Source organism: Cebidichthys violaceus, unplaced genomic scaffold (genome assembly GCF_023349555.1).
Source record: "Cebidichthys violaceus isolate CVI_PGR_0920_01 unplaced genomic scaffold, fCebVio1.0.p SCAF_1, whole genome shotgun sequence".
NCBI classification, from domain to species: domain Eukaryota; kingdom Metazoa; phylum Chordata; class Actinopteri; order Perciformes; family Stichaeidae; genus Cebidichthys; species Cebidichthys violaceus.
Window position 1 is genome coordinate 17,946,578 of NW_027176262.1, and position 23,268 is coordinate 17,969,845.

Below are 23,268 nucleotides of genomic sequence, written 5' to 3' on the forward strand. Positions count from 1 at the left end.
TATGCCAACATGCAGTCTCAGGAATACAAAACGTTGACTCACCTCACGTCTCACATTTGGCTCCGTAGTTAATTTTTCTTCTTTGGAATTCCCGATATCAACAGCGGTCATAATCACCGTCTCAATGATGGATTTTGTTTCTGAATAAAACTCTAAGTTTTCTGACATTTTTACATTCAACGCTAACAGCCGACTCCTAACTAGTGCTGATAGACAGCAGAGCCATTGATTCCGGAAATGGAAGTGGACAAAGGTAGTCATATTTCAAAATAAAACTCTTGAAAGTTGTTTCGATTGCAAATGCTCTTTTAATGCAATAACGAGAAAATAGTATGCCATTATACACATAATTCTACATTAGAAAGTAATTTTACAATTTCAGTTCTTTTATTTGAAAATAATTACATATTAATGGCATTTTGTTGAACATTACAAATAAACATAGATTAAAAAAAGAAGAAGAAAAAAACCCCCTCAAACTTTACTTAAACTCCAACTCAACTGGAGAAGATAAATAGTTTCAGCGGCTGAAAATAAGGTCATACAACACATTTTTTAAATCATGAAGATGGTATCTTCATGATCTGCATTTGTCACCTTAAAAACATTTACATTATCTTACCTTGACATTTGGGGTTTCACGTGTTTGACAGAAGTGTCTGTGTTTTTAACAGCTGATGTTATTGAGACAAAGAAAAAAACGTAACGAGAAATGCCACAAACAATGCTGCTATTCTTCACTGTCAACACTCCGAAAGAGTGGAGCTGCAGCTACTTTTACAATCGATTACTGTATTAATTACTATGGATAAATCCCTAGCCTGTCGAGATTAATGAAAACTAAAAGTTAGTGAGCCTTTAAGTGACTAACAGCCCAAAACAAAAGCTTTTAGTTTATGAGGACAAACCAACATCCCTTTGCCACTGTGAAGCTATCACAGGTAAGTAAATAAACAAATCTTCAATCAATAATTTAGCATGTTAATTTCGTGAATTGTACCTGCTCCCAACAATAGATCATGAAGATGAAACTAAAGGCACTGATCCACACACAAGTAATTTGGTTTCCCTTAATACAACACAGTGCCAAAGTCCTCCCGTTTGGTGGGACATCGTCACCTATGGCCCGTCGCAGCTGTGCTTCTTCAGCTGCCTCGAGTCCGAGAAACCCCGGGAGCACTGCTGGCACGAGTACAGCTTCTCCCCCGTGTGGATCTGCATGTGGGACTTGAGCTGGTTCGACTGGTGGAACTTCCTGTGGCAGTATAAACACTCAAACTGCTTCTCGCCCGTGTGGATCCGCAGGTGCCTGTAGAAGTTCCCGTCCGTTCGGAAGGCCTTGCCGCACTGGTCGCACTTGTACGGCTTCTCCCCCGTGTGGATGCGCTCGTGCTGCTTCAGGCTGCCGGCGTGGAAGAACCTCTTGCCGCACACGTCGCAGACGAAGGGCTTCTCCCCCGCGTGGCTCCTCTGGTGGTAGCCGAAAGAGTACTTGTTGTGGAACGACTTCCCACATATGCCGCAGTTGAACTCCTTGTGCTCGCTGTGGCCCCTCTCGTGGAGCTTAAGGGCGCACGCGGCGCTGAAACCCCTCAGGCATATCTTGCAGCTGAACGGCTTCACCAGCGACTTGTTCCGCTTCCTGGTCTGGAAGAACCGCTGTGTGCCGTCCGCCTCCTCGTTCCTGTCCGCGTGCACGTACTTCTGGTGGATCAGCAGCCTGCAGTTGAAGAGGAAAGTCTTCCCGCACAGATCGCACATGAACGGCTTCCTGGCGCCGTGGATGAGCATGTGGGACTTCAGCTTGGTGTTGTCCGAGAAGCTCTTGCCGCACTCCTGGCAGGAGTGCGGTTTCTCCCCCGTGTGAATGCGGAGGTGCCGCTTGAGGTTGTTGTTCAGGCTGAACCGGGCGCCGCATATGTGACAGGTGAACGGTTTCTCCCCCGTGTGCACCACACTGTGCCTTTTCAGAGCCGTGCCGGTCCGGTACGACCGGTTGCACACTGTGCACGTGAACGGCGTGATGCCCGTGTGTTTCCTCTTGTGTACGGTCAGGGAGTGGGCGTATTTGAACGTCTCGTCGCACATGGCGCACTTGTACTTCTTGGAGTTGGAGTGAACAATCTGGTGGAAGCGGAGCGTGTCCTTGCTCTTGAACTCCTTCCCGCACGTCGCGCAGCCGAACGGCCGCTCCTCCGAGTGCACGGCCATGTGGCACCTCAGCTGCACCGACGTCCTGCAGGTCTTGTCGCAGAGCTGGCACTGGAACATCTGCTTCCACTTCTCGTGGCGCAGGAGGTGGTTTTCCAGAGACCGCTCGATCCGGAAGGTCTTCCCGCACTGGTCGCAGGCGAATGGCTTCGGCGGTTTCGCCCGCTGGTGGCGCTTCAAGTGGTTCTGAAGCGACTGGTCCTTCCGGAACGACCTCTTGCACTGGGAGCAGGGGAAGGGCAGCGGCGCTTTGCTCGCCTCGTGACGCGAGAGGTGGTTTTCCAGAGACTTCTTTTCCAGGAAACTTCTGCCGCACTTCTCGCACGGGAAAGGCTTTTTGTGGACCTTCATGTGTTTCTTCAGATCGCCCTTCCAAAGAAACGTGACATCGCAGTGCTCGCAGGAGAACCGCTTTGCTGTCTGCGAGTCTTTTCTGTTAGACCTCCTTCCCTGCACGCCACCCATCTGGATTTGTTTCTCCTCAGTGATGTTGTCAGTGGAAACTGGAAATAGAGGAGAACAAATTTACAAAATATTTTATTTTAATCGTTTTTTCCCGCTAGAGGATTGCATCCTCTACCTATTCAAGCTCCAGAACTTTAATGTTGTGGATTTTTCCTATAAGAAGCAACTGTCTGAAGTCTGATCATACCTTCTTCAATTTTAAAAGTTGCTCTCCTGGTCCTCCTCGGTCTCCCTGAAGGTGCCTCTTCTACAGATTTCTGTGATGCATGAGAAAATAAGTATGATTGGTTTAATTTTAAAATATTGGTTCCATTAAATGACGTTCAATCAGGGCCCCAAAAGCGAAAGGTTTCCTCAGAATTACACTTCCTAGTTATTTAGAAACATGACAAAACATTTGTTTTTGCCCTTGAAGTACACACTGCAGAGTGGGAAATGAACCCCACTGAGATGCAGCTGAAGTATACGAACATATAATAGTTCAGGTTTGACAGTTTTAAAGACATTGCTGCATTCAGACAAATCACGATCTGCAGAGTACAACCTAAAAACAGCACCTAAAAATAGCACAGAAACACACCTTTTCCTGTGCCGAGTCCACACCGCTGGCGGTGCTGGAGTCCGGACTGGGGGCGCCTTGAGGTGCAGAATCTGGTGAGGTCACCGGTTTGCAGATGAGCTGCGTCGATTCAGAGACAGGGGGCCGAGCAACGACTTGGCCGGCACCCACCACGGTGCTGTCGCCGCCGCCAAACACCACCTGGGCTGTCGCTGGTTTGGTGACAGTCACTGATCCAGCTGTGGGGCTGGGAATGGCTTCAGGGCTCCCCGCTGTCTCCGGGTTTGATGTGGATTCCTTCACACTGACCAGAGGGACGGCAGGACTGGTGGAGACGGACAACACCGGTGCTCCTGTTTCGTGTCAAAGACAGAGAGAGACACATATATGGAGCTAAATCCAGGTCAAACGGTTTGATCATTTGAAAAAATTATTTGAACCTGAAAGTTCAAGTTATGGTCTTGAACACTGAAAAATACAGCAATGTATTCAAAATAAAAATTCCAGAATTTTGACCTTGATCTAGCGTGGGGGCGTGGTTTCAACTGAGAGGGGCGTGTCATCATGAGTGACAGCATCACAAAGAAGGCTGAGGACCTTCCTCAACAACGTTGCCTTCAGGTAACGTGGGCACCGCAAGAATTATGATTGAACACTTTCTATACACCATATTCACGTGAATGCAGAGGGGAAAAACTGTGAGCGTCAGCTATCCTGAAGGAAACTTCGGAGTGAACCAGCTTTTTCGGGTCCTATCGCACAAACTCATGCTCCACCTCCCCGACGGCGAGACGGGCCGGTGGTGCGACCCGACCCCACGGGGCCGGAATCCCACCTCACCCAGCACGCTGGCCCTCACTTTCATTGCGCCACAGGGTTTGCAGTTGCTTCACCCTGTGACTCGCGTGTGCGCTAGACTCCTTGGTCCATGTTTCATGATGAGTCGAGTGGGTTGCCGACATCGCCGCAGACCCCTGACGCCTTTTACTTGAGCCGATCTCCGTCCTGGCGACGCGGTTGGGGCGGACTGTCCTCAGTGCGACAGTCACATATGAGATGTGGTTTATAGATCTCCAGCAATATGTTTGTGAATGTGTGACGAATCTGGCGACAGAGGCAGACAACAGCTGCTGCGCATGGAAGGGAAACCAGTAGGTTTACAAACCAGTAGGGACGTAACACCGGGGCCCGTCTCTCCCCTCAGGGAGAGCGGGCACAGCGAGCACTTAGTCCACGGCCCCGGAAAGCGGCGAGGTCGGGGTGAGGAGCGCTAAAAAGCACCTTCGCCCCGAGCCTTTCCAATCCGACCTAGTGCTGGTCGCGGCGCACCGCCACAGAGGATGTGCGCCTGGCGAGGGTATAGCGGTCCTGACGTACAAATCGGTCGTCTGACCTGGGTATAGGGGCGAAAGACCAATCGAACCAGTAGCTGGTTCCCTCCGAAGTTTCCTTAAAGATAGCTGACGCTCACAGTTTTTCCCCTCTGCATTCACGTGAATATGGTGTATAGAAAGTGTTCAATCATAATTCTCGTGGTGCCCACATTACCTGAAGGCAACGTTGTTGAGGAAGGTCCTCAGCCTTCTTTGTGATGCTGTCACTCATGATGACACGCCCCTCTCAGTTGAAGCCACACCCCCACGCTAGATCAGGGTCAAACGTCTGAACTGAAAAAACGATTTGAAAGTGAAAAAAGGATTTGAAACCGGAAAAAAACAAAATTTGAATCTGAAAATATAAAATCTGAAACTGAAAAATACAAGACCTCAAATTTCAAAATATATATGAAAGTGAAAAATGAAAAAAAATAAATGTATTCAAAAAAATTCCAGAACTGAATCAAAATTATATTCAACCCAAAAAAACTTTTCATTCACTTATTTGTATTTTGAATACATTGCTGTATTTTTCAATGTTCAAGAACATAACTTGAACCTTCAGGTTCAAATTATTTTTTCAAATGATCAAAACTTTTGACCTGGATTTAGCTCCATACACATAATGATCAAGATACCAAGCATGTGTTGTGTGATGAGGAGCAAAACTGCCAAAGATTCAGTTGTTCCAGCTTCTCAAATGTGCAGTTTTACTACATTTTAATATTGAATATTATTGTAAAAAAAAAATGTCTTTAGGTTTGGAGCTTTAAGTCAGACCCAATTAGAAACTGACTTAGTCTCTGGTAAATTGTGATGGGTAGTTTTACTATTTTCTAATAATAATTTCGTAGACCAATCATTAATCGACAGTCACCATACTTATCATAATACAATAGTTAGTAGCAGACTGTTGCACACATAGTTAAAAGATCTTCATCACCTTGTTGAGCCCCAACATTCTAACATCCCCCCCAGCTCACAATTGATGTTTCCTAAACTCAACGTAACTGTGATCTAACCTATCAGAGAGCAGTCCTGCACCAGGACGTGGGTCGGGCCTCCCTCCGTCTTGTTTCCGCCTTCCCCGATGCTCCTCAGCTCCTTCTCCAGCTGCTCCATCTCCCGGCCGAGCTGACCCACTCTGGCCTCCAGCTCCTGCTCCAGCTGCCCGGCTTTCCTCTGCAGCACGTCCTCCAGCTGCTCCACTTTGGCCCGCAGAGCCTCGTTCTCCTCGAACAGCTCCGAGGAGAACTCCGTGAACACCTTGTGGATCTGAACCACCAGGCTCTTCTCTATCTCCTGGATTTCGCCGACGGTGGCCTCTCCCCACTCCGTGTTTGGCGCCTCTTTCGCCCAGACATCCCTAAAAACGGACACGGTCGCCTGGATGGCGACTTCCACGACCGACGCCACTTCGCTGCTGAACCTCGCCTCCATTTTTCCTCCTCGGTCAGACACTAAAGCTCAACTCGCTGTGTCCGCCGGTTCGCGGGGCATTTTTTATAGCGTAAATAGTAACTTAAATAAGAGTCAGTTGGACTTGAAACACAACAACCGCCTTTCTTCCGTGTAGACGTTACGTTCTCATGGATGTCCTACATGGCGGACTGTGCGTTACTAAACAGGTTCCGTACTGCACATCCGCTTCCGGTGTCACATCCGCATTTCAAAATAAAGGCAGACAGACGCACTAAGTGGTTCCAGATAAACTCCAGCAGAGCTGCTCGCATGAAAGCAGCATGAGCTAATTGAGGGGTACTATACTAATCGCTGATTCAAGCAATCAGCCATTGGTGGAAGAATTATTCAGATATTTCATTCCAGTAAAAGAATAAATAATGCAGTGTAAAAACACTGACAAACATTGTTACAAATAAGTCTTGCATTCAAAATCTTACACAAAAAATATATACTAAAAAGTCCCCAAAGTTAAAGTATTCATTATGCAGAATGGCACATTTCAGATTCAAATATATTATATTACAGAATTAGTCATATAATAATGTGTAGTTTAATGTTGCAGATGTTAAAGGAGGACAAGTTTTAATCACATATTGTATACGACTGGTTAGCTTATTCTATTATAATTGATAAGTTCATTTATATTTACTTTTAATAATCAGAACTAGCAAGTAGTAACTAATGTTGTTAGATAAATGAGCTGGAGAAACAAAAAGTACAAACAATTAAATAAAAGTAAAGTACCTCAAAATTGTACTGCACTTGAGTAATAGAGTACATAGTTACATTCCACCACTGATAATAACTGCAACATAGTGTGGAGAGAAAAAAAACAACATAATATAACATGAAAACTATTTTCTCAACTAGCACCTAATTTCCAAAATGTATACTCGCTGACTTTGAAGTGGGCTATTTTTTTTAACGTAACTGACAGAGCTGGTATTTTGCGGCCCTCCATGAAGTACACTAAGGACCCCCTTCAAGACCCTCAGACCTCACTTATCTGCTTCACAAAAACAAACACACAAACATGAACTTTTTAATATCACAATCTGTATTTATCAATTCAAAGAAACGGCTGTACAGAGCAAATGATTCCCAGTTGGTTCTGATCATTTTACACACTGTTATCGGTTCATTCACTCACCCTCGACTCACGTTGGTAGCTTGTGTTCCCCCGGTATGTTACAGTGATTGCATAGTGGAGGGATGGGGCTTGAAAGACATGCACAGCAGTACCATAATAAGAGAATATGTCATTCATGCAACCTTTTTGTCCTGTTGTGTGTATGTCTGCGTGTATGTGTGTGTGTGTGTGTGTGTGTGTGTGTGTGTGGAGGAGGTGTTTTCAACCCGGTGCATTCTCAATCTCACTTCATAACATACTGAAAAAAAGTTAAACGTAACAAAGACAAGGGGCAGTTTTCCCATTGTCCTTATAAATAAACTTGTTCTCCTGTTTGTTAGTTGTTTTTTTTACAGAAAATACTTATGATCCCATACATTTATACATCATCAGGCTGCTGTAGGCAGGCATACAGAGAGACAGACGGGCTGAGGGCAGATAGACAGTGGTGCTCTGGGGTCCTGGGAAGAGAGAAACCATGGCAGCAAGTATTCACTATTACATTTTTATCTCAGAACGTCATCTTGAGTAACATTTAGAAATATCTCTGTTTGTTTGCATCTGCAGAGAGCACATGAGGTGTGTGTGTGTGTGTGTGTGTGTGTGTGTGTGTGAGAGAGGTGTTATCTAATGTGGCGGAGGATTATTTTGTAAGAAAACGGGTGCATTTATTATTATAAGAAAACCTCCTAATAAAAGATCCATGTGTCCACTGAGTGGTTAGATTTGCCAGCCCTGATTGTCCTCAGAAACGTATAAAAATGTAATGCTAGATTAAACAAATTAAATAATTATACTTAGAAACTGAAGATTGATTGTGGTCAATGTAGTCTGAGCCTTATTCAAAAATATTTTGTATATTATAAATTCCAGGCGGTGTGTGAAGAATGACGAGCGTGATGGGAGGCGATATGTAACACATAAACGGAAGTTATTTCAAACTAAGTATCAATACAGGCTGTTTGTAGAATGTTTGATTGATTTTTACAGCTGTTCTTTACAGAACTGAAGTTTCACATAACGCATGAATTCAATTCAATTAAATCGTTGAGTCTATGAAACATTAGAAAACAATATAAAAAAATCCCCATCCCAATTTCCATGGAGCTCAAGGTGTCGTCTTTTATCGTCATAATTTGTCTGACCAGCTGTCCATAAAGATCTTCAGTTTATTATGTTATAAAAACAGAAAAAAGCGGCAAATCTTCACACTTGAGAGGGTCAAACCAAAAAAGTTTTTGCTTAAAAAAATTACTCAGAACAGTGAATCGTTTATCAAAATTGTTGTTGATGAATTTCCTGTCGATGAATTGGCGGATTGTTTTTTTTACAAACTGATCCTGAAAACGGCTTCAAATAAATATAATTCTTTGTGGCTCTGACGTTCCCCCGCTGGAGCCCCAAACACCACTGACCATCAACTATGCAACAGGCCGGCGTCCCTAGTGCAAAGAAAAAGTTGCATAAAGTTTCAGTGCATTGCTACCATGGGCATCATCATCATCATCATCATCATCATCATTTACAATACTCATTCTGGTACAAACACTAATGAAATCCTCATATATTACTGCATACTGCTGTGTGGTTTTGGTGCACAAGATGCGACAAAGACTGAAACGGTGCTTCATGTTAGCAGCTGAATGACTGTCTCCCTTCTGCTGAAGCAGAAGTAAAGATTTCAACCTTCTATCAAACTGCCAACGATTTCTGGTTTAAGGTACATTTTTATTATCCTGTGATCTACATGCTGTTTTCAGAGAGCAGCAGCAAACACCGAGCTGCATCCAAACTGAACTCAACGTTTTAAATCCATCTCCAGATGAGAAAAGAAAAACGCTGACTATAAACACATGAATGATAAACCAAAAGGTATTTTATTCGTCATTTCATCCCGGCCGACAGACTGAGGTTTGGTGTGAACAGAACAGAGCGGACGGGCAGGGTACCATCCAAACCATTCTAAACCAAATCTGAACATTTCCACTTTCACATTTCTGGTTGTGTCTGCTGTGTAGAATGGTTGTTGTACTGCTATCTGTACCCTGAATGTTTTGGGTCCCGTGTGCATCTGTAGCAACAAAGTGTTCATTACGCTGTCAGAGGCATAATCCGACAGCGGAGCACTGTACAACGTCGCAGCACATGTGGAAGATTCGCCCGCTCAAAACTCACCTCTTCTGACTCTGTTGTGTCCAACATGCATGTGAAACGATTGCATTGATCTGACATTCACACCTAATTTAGATGCATAAAGTGTGCTGGAATCAAAACAGGATTAAAGAAAAGTTACAGTTCTCCAGACATGTTTTTATGATCAACACAAACCAGACCAACGGGTCGGGACAGAATTTAAAATCCTGAAATTAAATAAGGTACACCCTAAAAAAAGTATTACTCTCATAACCAAAATATCTGAACAACATCTGAGTGGGATTGTTGGGCTCTACAGGTTGCTCAGAGAGGAGAATGTCAACTTTTAAGTTTAAAGTCCAACTGAAATCACACTGAAAAACACAATAAATAAGTCATTGTCGATAGTTTTTCTATTATCTAAAGAAAGGGGGTAAAAGGCAGACTTAGCTCCGGTACTTGTTCATAGTGGTATTTAAGAGTAAGGACCCCCCCCTCGCTGATCGGGACTGTCTCATCAGTCCCAGAGGGCCAGAAGACCAACCAGTCAGGTTTCATCCTTCAAACTGAAAAACACTGTTTGAAAACACTTATGTTAGAAAAAAAGCATAAACCTTTGTGTCTCTGGTCAAAATGGATTTGTTAGTGTGGAATGGGCTCAGTGTTGCCTCTTGTGGCTGTAAAGTGCCAGTGGGTGTTTTCAGATGAGCCCATTCCGACAATGAGGCGACAAAGAAAACTTACTTTAACAAGTGACACAAAAGGTGAGATGAACGCTTCGTCTGAAGACTTTTCAACCAGTGTTTTTCACTTTTACGAGAGAAAACACCTCACGGAGGACGATGGAAAACCAAATCAAATGCAAATATAGAGGGCACCATCAGGAAACCAAAAATATGACATATATATTTATCCATTTTGGTTTTCTGATGTGACTTACAGAGCAGATGCGTATGCTGCAGCAGAGATTTCAACTGGACTTTAACTAAAAGAATAAATACAAAAATGAACAAGAGCTTCATACAGTAGCAATGATATTGAAACAGCATTCGTATTTGAAAGGTTTTAAAAAAGAAGGATTTTAAATGCCATCTGCCCAGGATGCTCTTACCAGTAACTTTAATTTACCCATCAGCCACCGCGGCTCGTGCTTCCTAAAAACTCCCCAGCTGCATTTACTGTTATGTAGTAGACTCTGAGCATTCTTCTTCGTCGTTTATGGCTTCGTGGTGAGTTTACATGAAATGCAAACCGATGCGTGGATGCTGAGCCAAGCGGGCTGCAAAGATGAGCTTCTGTCGACGAGTGATTTCTCCTTTCAAGCAGAACATGCAGTCTCACGACTTCCAGACTTTTCTAAATATTTGGTCTGTCTGATATCCTCTCGACGCCGTGTCAGTTCATTCACTTAATCATTCATTCACTCATTCCCATCTGCACTGATGGGATGTTGAACCTGGACAGTTTGATGACCTTTTACACTCTTTATAACCTTTAACATTTTAACCTGCTGAGTTATATTCTTCTCTGTGTGTGTGTGTGCGTGTGCGTGTGCGTGTGCGTGTGTGTGTGTGTGTGTGTGTGTGTGTGTTATGGATCAGACATGTCTGGAAGACTAAGGTGGCGTCGGAGGGGACGAACGTATCAACGCGCGAAGCACACGGTAAGAACACACCAACATAAATAACCTGAGAGCTATGGAGACCCTGGGAGCGGAGAGCAGCGGTACACACACACACACACACACACACACACACACACACACACACACACACACACGCGTGCACACACACACACACTGCACGCAGAAAAACAACATATTTGTGATTCTGTAAAAAAAAAGAAAAGAAAAAATGATGCACCCGATTTGTGTGAATAAATCAAAGAAAATATCCAACGAGTAGTTTGATGTTATAAGAGAATAAAAGAGTAGATGAGGCCTCATTCATTAAAAACATGCCAGCCACAGATTTTGTGCTTATGACCAAAGCCAAACATGAGATGAATGGAGAGCTGATCCTGATGCTAAAATCAGCAGGTTACGCTGAAGTCCACCAATTAAAACGAGTTAAAACGAATGAGGCCCCTGGCAGCCAGAGTCTACCATTACATTAGTTTGATCTCTTTCTGATCACTAATCCAAGAACTGTACATGTGTTTTTTTTAAAAAATAAATTAGTCTTGAGAGCCAAAGTTTCTGCAGTGACCGTATCGTGGAGTGATTTTATGTTGAACAGGTTAAACACCTTGTGACTCATCTGTCCTGCAGAAATCTTGAAAATCCAAAATGAATGTTGTATAAATGATGGGAAGCTTCTCTGTCGGGCAGATTTTTTTTTAACATTTTAAGCTAATTCCAAAGGATTTCAAGCCTTTGGATGTATTTCTATGACAAACTTTTCTGCTTTTCCCCGATTGTTCTGAAGTTCATCGCCTCGGCCATCTACTCTTCTCTTGTCTTAAATCATCATCTTTTCACTAGAATCCGGCACATCGCTGTAGCCGTTTGTCAGTGTTGACTCGTCCACGATGAACGTGGTTCCAGGGCTGTTTAGTATCAAAGTAAAACCGCTTTTTATTTTTCCCACAGCCAGACCTTCCAGACGGATGGGACAAAGTGGAGGAAATAGTTAACTTTCTATAAGTTTGTATGTCTGTAAAACATTTTGGCATAAATTTCATTCTCTTTCAGAGGAGTAATAAGACATAGTCTAGGATGTCTCGACTTACAGACAGACAGATAGATACAGTAGATAGGACAGACGGACGAGAAATACATATGGGTACAGCTCATCTCGTAGAAAAACAAACAAACATGGAACAGAATGAGCGACGTCGTATCGCACTACCGGCAATCAGAAACAGCCTTCGCGTTAACATGACGCGCATCCCGTCATTCTCTAGCGCGTTAACGCTGCCCCCGGAGGCAGGGGGGGGGGGTTCAGCAGCGCAAAACTCTCTCTTGCAGTTCTCCGAAACAGCCACCAGAGGGGGCGTGGGCGGAGCGTCAGTGACTCTGTGTGTTCTCACAGAGACACAGAGGAAGAAGAAGGAGAGAGATAGAAAGAAAGAGAGAGAGAGATGTCTCCTGCTCCGAATCCATCCTGTCTGTCCTATGAGTAAAGCCTGGGTCAGTCCCTCTGTCCTGCGTGTCACTTCCCATCCAAACTCGACCGCTGTGTTGACAGTGTTGGAGGCGGAGAGAAGGGCGGGGAGGGTGGGGCCTTCACTACCAGTCTACGGCCCCGCCCCCATATCCGGAGTTCGTACGATTCAATCCCGTCCGATTCCGTCACCCGGCTCACTTTTTCTTACCGGACTTCTCAGAGCGCTTTGCGTCCGACTTCCCTCCCCGTTCCGACCTCTCCGACCGCTCGCCCCTCTCCTTCTCCTTGTCTTTCTCCTTCTCCTTATCTTTCTCCTTCTCCTTGTCTTTCTCCTTCTCCTTGTCTTTCTCTTTCTCCACTTTCTCGATCCGATCAGCGCGGTCCGAGGGCTCGCCGCCCCGCTCTGACCGGTTGTCTGCCTTGCTGCCGTCGCGCCGCGTGCCCTCGTCGGTGGATGAGGTAGTTGGTTGGGGCTGACCCCATTTGGCGATGTCCTCATGCTCCGTGATGCTGGCGGTGATGTTGGTCACCCACACCTTGAGGTCGTCCTGCGAAGGAAGAGAGGGATCACGGAGGTCAGCTGACTCGTCCTTTTCTGATACGTGCGTCACATCACTTCAGGAGTTTCAGCGATTACATTTGTTTTTTTACATTATGTGATCAAATAAAGCCACTGCTATTTTGAGATGTAATTAGAAACATTAAAAATGTCTTACCTCATCTTTTGCGTGAAACAAAAACTCACTGCCGTCCTTCGTTCTGCAATAAGAGGAGAGAAATAAAACTTAGGAACAGTGTAGTGCAAAACATGTTTGGTGAGACCCTGAAGCAGGAGTTGCTCACTAGACGGTTAAGTAGGTTATAAGTGTGTAGCATTTCGGGGGCTCTATTAGCAGTAATGGAACATAATATTCATAATGTTTTCTTTCGTGAATAATCACCTGAAACAAAGAATCGTATTTTTGTTAGCTTAGAATGAGCCCTTCATTTCTACATAGGAAGCGGGTCTTCTTCACAGAGACCGCCATGTCATGTTTCTACAGTAGCCCAGAACGGACAAACCAAACACTTGCTCATTTAGTGTTTTTATGTAACCTAAAGGCCACGGTAGTTCTCTGACACGCTTGTGCAACTGCGGTAACGAGAGCCGCAAAACCGTGGTGTCGCCAGCCTCCGTTTGACTTACGTTGCTCCTAAAGTATTCTTATTACGGTAAAGAAGGCCTCTGAGCGAGTTCTGTTTGTGGACTTCAGCTCACCATCATCCCGGAAATACTCAAACCCAAACTCTCCCAGTTCACTGTGTCAGCCTCCACCTGTCAGTGGATCACACACTTCCTGACAGACAGGACGCAGCAGGTGAGGCTGGGAAAAATCATATCCAGCACTGGACTATCAGCATTGGCGCCCCCCAGGGATGTGTGCTCTCCCCACTGCTCTTCTCCCTCTACACCAACGACTGCACCTCAGAGGACCCGTCTGTTAAACTCCTGAAGTTCGCAGATGACACAACGGTCATCGGCCTAATCAGGGACGGTGATGAGTCTGCGTACAGGCTGGAGGCAGCTCAGGAAGTTCAACCTGCCTCAGGAGCTGCTGATCCTGTTTTACTCAGCCATCATCCAGTCTGTTCTCTGTTCTTCCATCACTGTGTGGTTTGGATCAGCCACCAAACAGGACAGAAACAGACTACAACGAATTGTCAGGTCTGCAGAGAGAATTATTGGTTTCAGCCTGCCCTCCATCTTGGACTTGTACACCTCCAGAGTCAGGAAACAGGCAGGAAAGATCACTGCAGACCCTTCACACCCTGGACACAAGCTGTTCCAACTCCTCTCCTCTGGTAGGCGCTACAGAGCTCTGCACGCCAAAACCACCAGACACAGGAACAGCTTCTTTCCACTGGCCGTCACTCTGATGAACAATAAATAAGTCATACTGCACTACCTCTGTAGTTTGCACTATTACCACCACTTGCACTATCACTTCAATTCTATTGCCATTGTTGTTTTTTATGTTCCTATATATATATATATATATATATATATATATATATATATATATATATATATATATATATATAGACTTTTTTGGATATATTGTATATTTATACTTATATTGTACATAGTTGTTAAATGTTTATACCTACATCTGTTCTACTTTTTTTTGTTGCCCTTGTTTTATTTTTTATATATGTCAAATTCCATGTATGCGTAGGCATACATGGCCAATACAGCTGATTCTGATTGTACTCTACTCGGTGGCTCATGTTGAGGAGGAGGAGGAGGAGGAGCGAGCAGAGGGGTATTCAGTTGTTTGCAATCTGCAACCATACCGCTAGATGCCGGCAAATCCTACACACTGTTCCTTTAAATCCAAAATACTGTCATCATCACCATCCAGGGACTAGAACCGTTTGGCACATTGGTGTCACCAGATTTTAACTTGAAGCAGCAGCACCCGTATAAATTGTATCAAATTAAACTACAGATATTTGAAGCATCACCAACACTTCCCAATCCATGAGTCGCCTTTCAGTCTGCACGAGTGTTCCTTAAAACCACTCCAAGTGCGTTGTTGGACGGGATTTGCACTGACCGATATCAAACCAAGACCCAGAGATTTAGCATTGTTACTAGTAACTAAAGTGTATTAAAGTATACAAACTGACGTAAAATATTTTTCTGGGTCTGAAAATGTTTGTATACACTGTGCTTGTGTGGGAAACTCCAGAAGCTGGCTAGATCGCTAACTGCATTGGTAGCTTAATCGCTAACTGGAACACGGCTTTTTTTCAATTTTACCTGTGGGAAAATAGTGAAGAAAACCAGCAGCAGCTAAAGATATAGCTACTTCATAGTCGTCTCCACTTTGTAACTCTCTTCACTTGTTGTGCTGATTAAATCAACTGATCACATTGATTTCACGTTGAATCTGTCGCAAATGGTGTGAAACCTGGTTACTAACAATTGTATATTCCATATATAATCCAATTCTGCAAAAAAAGAGCAGAGTAAACGTGAGAATGAAAACAGCCTCTCACTTGAGCGTGAAGACGTTCTTCTTCTTCTTGTAGCCGTTGGTGACGTCGCAGTGGCAGTGGGAGAGGTTGAGCAGCGGCTCGTTGTTGTAGGACGTGGCGGTGTTCTTGGCGTCCTTGTAGAAGCCCATCTCCCCTTTGTTCAGCACGCAGTACAGGTTGACCCATGACCTGCTGTGGTGTGGGAAGGCGGGAGGGGTGAGGGGGGGTGGGGGAGTAGTGGAGGAGGAGCAGGAGGGGGAAAGGAGTATGGGAAAGGTGGTGGTCGGGGAGGGGGAGACGGGAGGAGTCAGGAAGAGCTGCGGAGTCGCTCTCGCTAAGCTAACACCTCACTCACCTGACCAGAGCAGACAGGTAGGTGGGCGGGATGGACCGGCGCCAAGAAGGGAGGAGGAAACACACTGCTGAACAAACACAGACGGACGGACGGACAGACGAACGGACGGAGGATGGAGGGATGGGGAGGGAGGCTACGTTCAGTTTGTGTGTCTCTGTGCGCGGGGCTCATATATGACTTACCTTGGAGGAGACGAGAGGAGCAGCCAGTAGCACCGAGGAAGAGAGGGGAGAAGAGGGGAGAGTTTGGTTAAATGGCATTTTGGCAGCAAACGCAACTTAAAAGTCAAGAGTCATGCTCCTTTTGCCTCTGTGAGCGTGTTTACATGCACACGGCATTCCCATTAATAAGCTTACGCCCAATTATAGGTATTATTCAGAGCAAGCTGTCTGCGTGCAGCTTCATATCCCGATTTCAAATACCTCTTTGTAACAATAGAGAGCGAGCTTAGACTGGAGAAGACCGACGGTGCATGTGATACTGTGATACATTACTGATGTTAGCACTAGTTTCATGTGTTCAGGTTCTTTATTGGCATCTGCACAGCCATTAGAGAAATAATGAAAATATAAGATCTCAGGGTCCCTTAAATAATGCTCATAAACATAAAATCCTCAAAAAAAAAGAGAATCTAAGACATAAAATAGTGCAGAAGTAACTACAATTACTGCGTTGCGGTTGTATGCCCTCGCCAGCCAGTCAAGTTGCAGTTTTAATCCACTTCTGTGTGAAATTGTCATAATTAGCCAAAAATTTAATTTATGAGACCAAAGTGACCTTTGACCACCATCCCTGAGTCCAGGTGGACGTCTGTGCCATATTGTAAGAAATTCCCTCAGGTCGTTCTGAGATATCGCGTTTAACAAGAATGAGACGGACGTGAGGTCAAAATCTTATCAGTTCATCTTCGAGTGCAAGTGGACGTTTGTGCCAAATCTGAAGAGAGATTGCGTTCAACTTCAAAAAACACGATGCCATCCAGCCATGGCTAAAAATATAGAATATAAAATAATCACATAATTCTAATAAAGACAACAAATGCTGTCCTTGACTTTAGTAATAGTAGCTTGACTTCAAATCAAACTGACCCAGAGTTTTGTCAACCATTATTTTCCCGGTGTTCCACGATGACGACCCTTCTTACCGGGTGTCTGTCATGAAAAAGAAGTGTCTTCGATGGCGCTGTGACCAGAGACATCAAACGTCTGTTAGAAATTCAGGAATAATATCCCACAATGTGACTGCCGCTACAACCCGCGTCCAAATACCAACTGACTGGAACGCCACATGACATGACGCAAAATACTCTGGAAGGCTTGCTACAGAACTGGACTTGCAGTTCAGTGTGGCCCTCTTTCCCCCGGACACGACTGGGTCAACTCTCTCCTCTCATTCTGAGGTTTTTTGGTGCACAGGAGAGGCGGCTCTATGGCCAAAGCGTGTCTATTTTTAAGACAGGAGAGCAGATGGCAGAAAGTAACTAAGTACATTAACCTAATTACACCACTTAAGTAGAACTGTGAGATGTAGTGGAGTTGAAGAAAAAAATGTCAGGGGCAAATATTGTACTTTTTATGTATTTGATCATTTAGTTACTAGTTGCTTTGCGGATTGAGATTAATAATAAAAATATAAATCAACGAATGATGTTGACTATACAGGTTAAGATAAGACAGTTAATGCATCAATATTTTAATCCAGTAATGTAAAATATAAATGATTCTGAAATACACCATTGTGCATAATGAGTACTTTTGACCTATGTACTTTTACTTAAGTAACATTCTGAGAGCAGGACTTTTACTTGTACCAGAGTGTTTATGCACACGGTACTACTTGTCGTACTTATATATAACCAGATATAACTATATGTTACAGTAGTAGATTTATCTCAGAATATGGACAGAAACCCTCAATAACCCATTTCAGCTTTTCAGAAAAAAAAACAATTAACTGAGCAATGAAGCCAAAAGTGATGCAAAACCTAAACGTGAAACTAACGGATTTTTATACCATGATATGCGGTCAGTTTGTCATTCAGTTCATCAGTATACAGTTCATCTAGTATCACTATACAGAGTACACACACCGTTCACATGCACCGTAGCCTCTTAATAGGAACACTCATCCTGAATAATACCAGAATATTAATGTGCACATAAACATACTCAGTGCCTCGTCATGTAGCTATGTAGACAGGTTGAACCTCAATCCTTCCTCTCAGACTAACTGTATCCTCTCTTTCTCCGTATTGATTGGAGGAAAATGGACCGAGGGCCCGCCCACCCCACAGATCTACTCCTCCAATCAAAGTTGAACACAAAGCAAAAAGTGAGCATACAATACGCCCGAATGAGGAGCCGTTTGGAGATTCACACTTGTCCAGATTGAAGCCATTCAGGATTATGCTTTACCTTGCCATGTACATTACAGGGCATGTACATATACGAGACATTCATCCACTGCCTTGAGTGGGCAGTGAGTGGGACTCATCCACAGCTGGAAGGGGGGGGGGGGGGGGGTTTAGCTGTGCGTGGTCAGCCCAGCCACTAGAGGGCAGTGCAGAGACAGACGTTGCCGTTGGTGTCTCTCTGGAGGAAGCGGGGCGGTCATCTATGGAGGCCATGTAGTGAGTGTGTGTGTGTGTGTGTGTGTGTGTGTGTGTGTGTGTGTGTGTAGGCTAAGCGACTGGGCACAAGGCAGTGTACGCCATCGCAGCTCCGTCAGCCTCCACTCCCACGGCATTCACCAGCCAGTCTGCCAGCCAGCCATCTCTGTTGTGCTCTATTCTGTGGGCTCGTGTTAGACCAGGAGGCATCGTTAAGCAACATGCAAGATGTTTTCACATGCAGTGACATTTCTGCTGGATGCCGTTTTAATTCATGTAACTGTTGTCTTCACGTTCTGATCCTGGTGATCAGAGATGACATACATTAAATATTCAGAAGCTACAGTGCATTAACATGACTTTAATGTAGCTTTTACAACTTTGTCCCTGTTGTTTATTAATACTTGCTGGTTTTAGTCTTTATTTATTTATTTTTTAGTTAATTAATTCAATTAAAACATTCATTTATACATTTTTTTGGGGGAATATCCATCCGTAGAACACATTAGACTGCATTTTTTATGTCTGAGAAGGAAGTTAATACATTTTTTTTTGTTGAAAATTGTACTGATTTATAATTAATAGGATTATTGTTATTATCAATTATCAACCAACAGCCACTGTGATTTCTATATTCATACAGCTCTTACTATGTTTAAAAAAAAAGAACCACTTTCTATTTTTACTGGTTAGAAATTGAAGACCAAACAAATAGTGAATGATATCTACTTCTTTTCTGATAAATCTTTCCGTTGTATCACATGACTTGTGAATTCTTTGTATATCATTATCAAATTCAAATTCAATATAAATTTCAAATTCTTTGGAAGCAGATAAAACGGACCTCTTACTTCCACTTTGCAGAATGTAGAATTGTTTCTTAAGTGTTATCTAGTAAACAAAATGGGTCAAACACGTTAGCGTCGTAGCATCCCTTGAGTGTAAACATGAGTAAACCTTAATGTATGCATGCTTCTAAAGACACACAGTATGTCTGCTAAGGAATCCAAAGCTTAGCTGAGTGAGTGCTGCTCATATCGTGTTGTTGACCCTCACGGTGGGACCAACCAATGAGGCCTCGTGTGTCAGTCATGCATCTGTTTAACGTGTCAGACGCGGGCGGCGTCAGCCGAGTGTGTTAGCTTAGCATGCTTGAGTCATGCCCCTGTCGCCATTGCTTAATCAACAAAGGGAGGGGGCAGTGATGTCATGAGAAACAGACAACGGAGATGCAACGTCTGCCGCAGTCAACACGAGTTTCAAATACTATTTAAAAATCAACAACAATCGACTGCGGAATGTAAAAACCTGTTGGTATCATTTAATGTGAACTTACTTGACAATATGTGAATTTCTGTTTTCTGGTAAATCAATGGTAAGTAATTGATCAGAGACCCTTAAGCCTGATAATCATGACACCAGTGTCCATCCTCCCTCTCTACTACTTCTATCATCTGCTAGTCCAGATGTTACGCTCATGATTATGACCCTGAACACCCACCTATTGGTGCTCTTCTTCAGGGTCTCGATGTCCAGCTTGCGGAAAAGGAAGCCCTCGTGGTGTGCGGTGTGTGCGGGCGGCTGGGGGACCGCCGGGCTGCTCTGGGCCGGAGCGGATCTGGACCGACGCGTAGTCTCTCCCGCCTCTTTGGGTCGCGGTCGACGCCGCGGTTTCGGCCTGTCTCGAGCTCGGGGACGGTCGAGACGGGAAGGCTTCTCCGGTACCCCGTTGGGCAGGCGGGGCACCTCGCCACGGGCCTGGAGGTGGGGGTGGCGCCAATAAGGATTCATGGTTCATGTTTAAAAGTATTTGAGTCTTCTATGGCCTTTCGTATCAATACATCAGTTTTACATTTTCATCATCTAAAGCATGTATGTTCTCCCTGTGATTCCTGCTGACGGGTTATCACGGATCACTCTAACCAGTAACCAGACTGACTTATCTCCCAGGATCATCCAATTCACATGATACTGTATGTTACTGTGACCAACTCGCTGCCTGAAAAGACAACATCTGATCTTGAGGTGTGTGAAGACATTGTAATCTGAGAAGCATTGGAAATTGTTTGCAAAAGGGACAGGCCCTTTAAAAAAGGGGGTGATTGAATCGTCTGTCTGTCTGTCTGTCTGTCTTTGACAAAAACCTTTAGTGGCGTTCTTTCTTCTTCTTTCAATGAAAAAATATACTATAGTAGCATCTACGCTAACCCTCTTCAGGAGCCGCCATTGTTTCTTTGAACAAACAGTCGCCCTCGCCGTGTCGTGTCACACACACCTAAACCGCGCCCGTAGCTGCCAGCAGCGCCTAGTAGGATGCTGACTGGTTTGAACACTGGTGGGCCAGACACAAGCGTGTTACTTGAAGTCAGACAAAGCCGGATTTTTGCGTGATCTTGTGATAATCGCGAGAATCCAGCTGCTGTGCTAAGAGATGTTGGCCGCTTTTCTTTTTCTGAGATGAGAGTTTCTCAAGCCAACGTAGAAGAGCATGTGAGAGGTCAAAACTTCAAAATATTCAACCTGGTGTAAACTGGAGACACCATCACAAAGAAGTGTTGTGAAAAAAATAATGCGAAACCAAAACCTAGAAAGAACTGTGATTTAGTGGTGGGACAGTAGGTATGTTTTGTATTTTATATTGACCCGTGTTAAAAAAAACACCCAGATGAGCTACAACATGCAACTAAAATAAACACTGTGAGTTGTTGCACACAGTGAATTTGGATGAAATGCACAGCACATAAATCTACAGACCTGTGCTGCTTCTCTTTCTTGCAGCTGCTCTACAATTTCTGCCATGGTGGATCTCTTTTCTCTGTCGAAAAAGAAATGCAAATTAGAGAATCACATTAGATAAAATGTTTTGCTTTGCTTTCCTGCTAGATTATCCAACTGTAATGTCACACATTTGTGTTTTTTTTAATGACAAGATATTTTTGAAGTGGAAATTAATTCCAACGTCAAAAAATGAATTAGGAAAATGTCTTTAACAAAACCTCCATTCATATGCTGTATAACCAGCTCCTGGTGTCCCCTGAGATTAGACAACCACTCTGTGTGCTACATAACACGTTAGACAGCATGACCTAAAAGACACCTCAGTACACTCAAAGCCTCACCCTCCTGCTGAGCGTCTGTCTGAGTGCTCTTTCCCGGTGTCATGCTCACTGGATTCCTGTCTGTCCGGCCGGTGTCGGTCCCTCTCTCTCCGCCGGCCCTCGTGGCCCCCGTGGCCCCCGTGGCCCCCGTGGCCCTCGTGCTCGCTGGACGTTTGCCTCTCCAGCGTCCGTCTCTCCCGCCTCTCGGCCTGTTCCCTCCACACCTCCTGAGGCAGCTCGTCCCTGCGTGCCTGGATCAGCTGCTCACTGGACAGCTGCCGCTCTATCCTGTGGTGGCCGTGGGTCTGGACCTGGGGCTCAGCCTGGCCCAGCGGGTCGGTCCTGGACCCCCGCGGCCCTCTGGTGGGCTCGCTGTGCAGGCGCTCCCTGCTCGGCTCCTGGAGCACCACCTCGGCCATCACAGCCACCTCCGCTCTCTCCGTCCCTATCTCCCCCATCATCATGTCTCTCTCCCTCTCCCTCTCCCTCTCCCTCGCTTTCTCCAGCCGACTGGCCACGATCAGTGGCGTCACCGCGTCGTCCATGTGTTTGATTTTGGCTTGCCGCAGATACGGGGATGTTTTCGCCTCCAGCGTCCTCGCCGCCTGCGCTGGATGGAGGTGACTCATCGGCTTGGTCGCCTGGTCTCTCGCCGTGCCGACGCTCTCTCGCGCCTGGTTGGCCGAAACCAGCATGGCCGCTGTGGCAACCGAGGCGATCGAGGAAGGCGCGGGCTGGCCCAGCCCCGCGGCCACGCCCAGCCCCGCGGCCACGCCCACCACGCCGCCGTGCCGCGCCTCCAGCGTGTGGCGGTAGCTGGAGCCGTTCATCACAGGGGTGTAGTTGGCGACTGTCGACCCCAGGCGACGAGCCACGGACGAGGGAGAGGGTGTGGGCGTGGCGGGCGACGGCGAGGGAGGGGAGTTGGCTTCGTTCTGCTCGTAGATGGTCTGTCTCATGACGGGGGAGATCGGGAGACGAGGGAGGTTGGACGCACTGGGCAAGGCATCTTGGGGGTCCAGGAAGACTTTACGGCCCAGCAGAGGGGTCGGCGGTAGTTTGCTTTGCTCGGCTTTCAACTTTTCTACCTGCGGAAAGAAAACGAAACAAACTTTAAAATCAAACTTTTAGACAAAGAGTCACTGAGGGTTTTGACATGAGTGAATGATACTAAATGATGATGGTGAGGATGATATTACCGTGGTGAGTCGCCGCAGCGAGCTGAATCGCTCCTCCCAGGTGGCGGCGGCTTTGCGGAAGGCTTCGTGCCGACGGATCAGCTGCTCCACCTCGTCTACACTCGCGCCCAGCTCGTTGCTGCTGATGAGCGGCTCCTGAGCGGTCAGCCACGCCTCCGCCACCACCGCCTCCTGGGCAAACTGGTGAACCTCCAACACTGAGGGGAGGAGAGGGGAGAGAGAAATGATACTCACAAGCACGTGAAGAAACTACTGTTTTACATTCTTCCCTCGAAACATTATATGTGTATTTCTACTTTATATGTGTATCTCTGTGTGAACATTTATGTTTATTTATGAAAGATAGTAGGTGTGTGTGTGTGTGTGTGTCAGACTCTAATTTGTCTCGGTCTCCGGCAAGGCTATTGAGAACTGGCCAAGTTATTCCTGGCTGCTGATTTGAGATCAGTTGTACAGAACGTTGGCTGATTCTACCAGCACAGTGTTTCCTCTATGCGCACTCAACAGCAACGCGGCTAGAAAACTTCAACCCATGCTGGTCTC

General features: G+C 45.3%; 2 protein-coding genes across 3 annotated transcripts in view; both read right to left on the reverse strand.

The window, feature by feature from the left end:
• Positions 1 to 6,211, reverse strand: part of LOC137867888 (zinc finger protein 721-like) — an 11,236-nt gene extending 5,025 nt beyond the window's left edge. The window contains exons 1-5 of the mRNA XM_068704383.1: positions 5,634 to 6,211; positions 3,257 to 3,588; positions 2,864 to 2,933; positions 1,125 to 2,714; positions 43 to 227 (exon numbers count right to left, since the gene is read on the reverse strand). Coding sequence (XP_068560484.1) covers positions 43 to 227; positions 1,125 to 2,714; positions 2,864 to 2,933; positions 3,257 to 3,588; positions 5,634 to 6,051 — 2,595 coding nt within the window. The 5' untranslated portion in view covers positions 6,052 to 6,211. The remainder of the gene's footprint in view (positions 1 to 42; positions 228 to 1,124; positions 2,715 to 2,863; positions 2,934 to 3,256; positions 3,589 to 5,633) is intronic.
• A 2,845-nt stretch (positions 6,212 to 9,056) lies between these two features.
• The window catches only part of LOC137874367 (spectrin beta chain, non-erythrocytic 4), a 78,293-nt gene continuing 64,081 nt past the window's right edge, over positions 9,057 to 23,268 (reverse strand). For both annotated transcript variants that reach the window (XM_068713014.1, XM_068713022.1), the window contains 7 exons: positions 22,726 to 22,922; positions 21,548 to 22,614; positions 21,183 to 21,243; positions 19,930 to 20,186; positions 15,487 to 15,654; positions 13,161 to 13,203; positions 9,057 to 12,992 (listed from right to left, as the gene is read on the reverse strand). In XM_068713014.1, the coding sequence (XP_068569115.1) occupies positions 12,639 to 12,992; positions 13,161 to 13,203; positions 15,487 to 15,654; positions 19,930 to 20,186; positions 21,183 to 21,243; positions 21,548 to 22,614; positions 22,726 to 22,922 (2,147 nt within the window). In that variant the 3' untranslated portion in view covers positions 9,057 to 12,638. The remainder of the gene's footprint in view (positions 12,993 to 13,160; positions 13,204 to 15,486; positions 15,655 to 19,929; positions 20,187 to 21,182; positions 21,244 to 21,547; positions 22,615 to 22,725; positions 22,923 to 23,268) is intronic.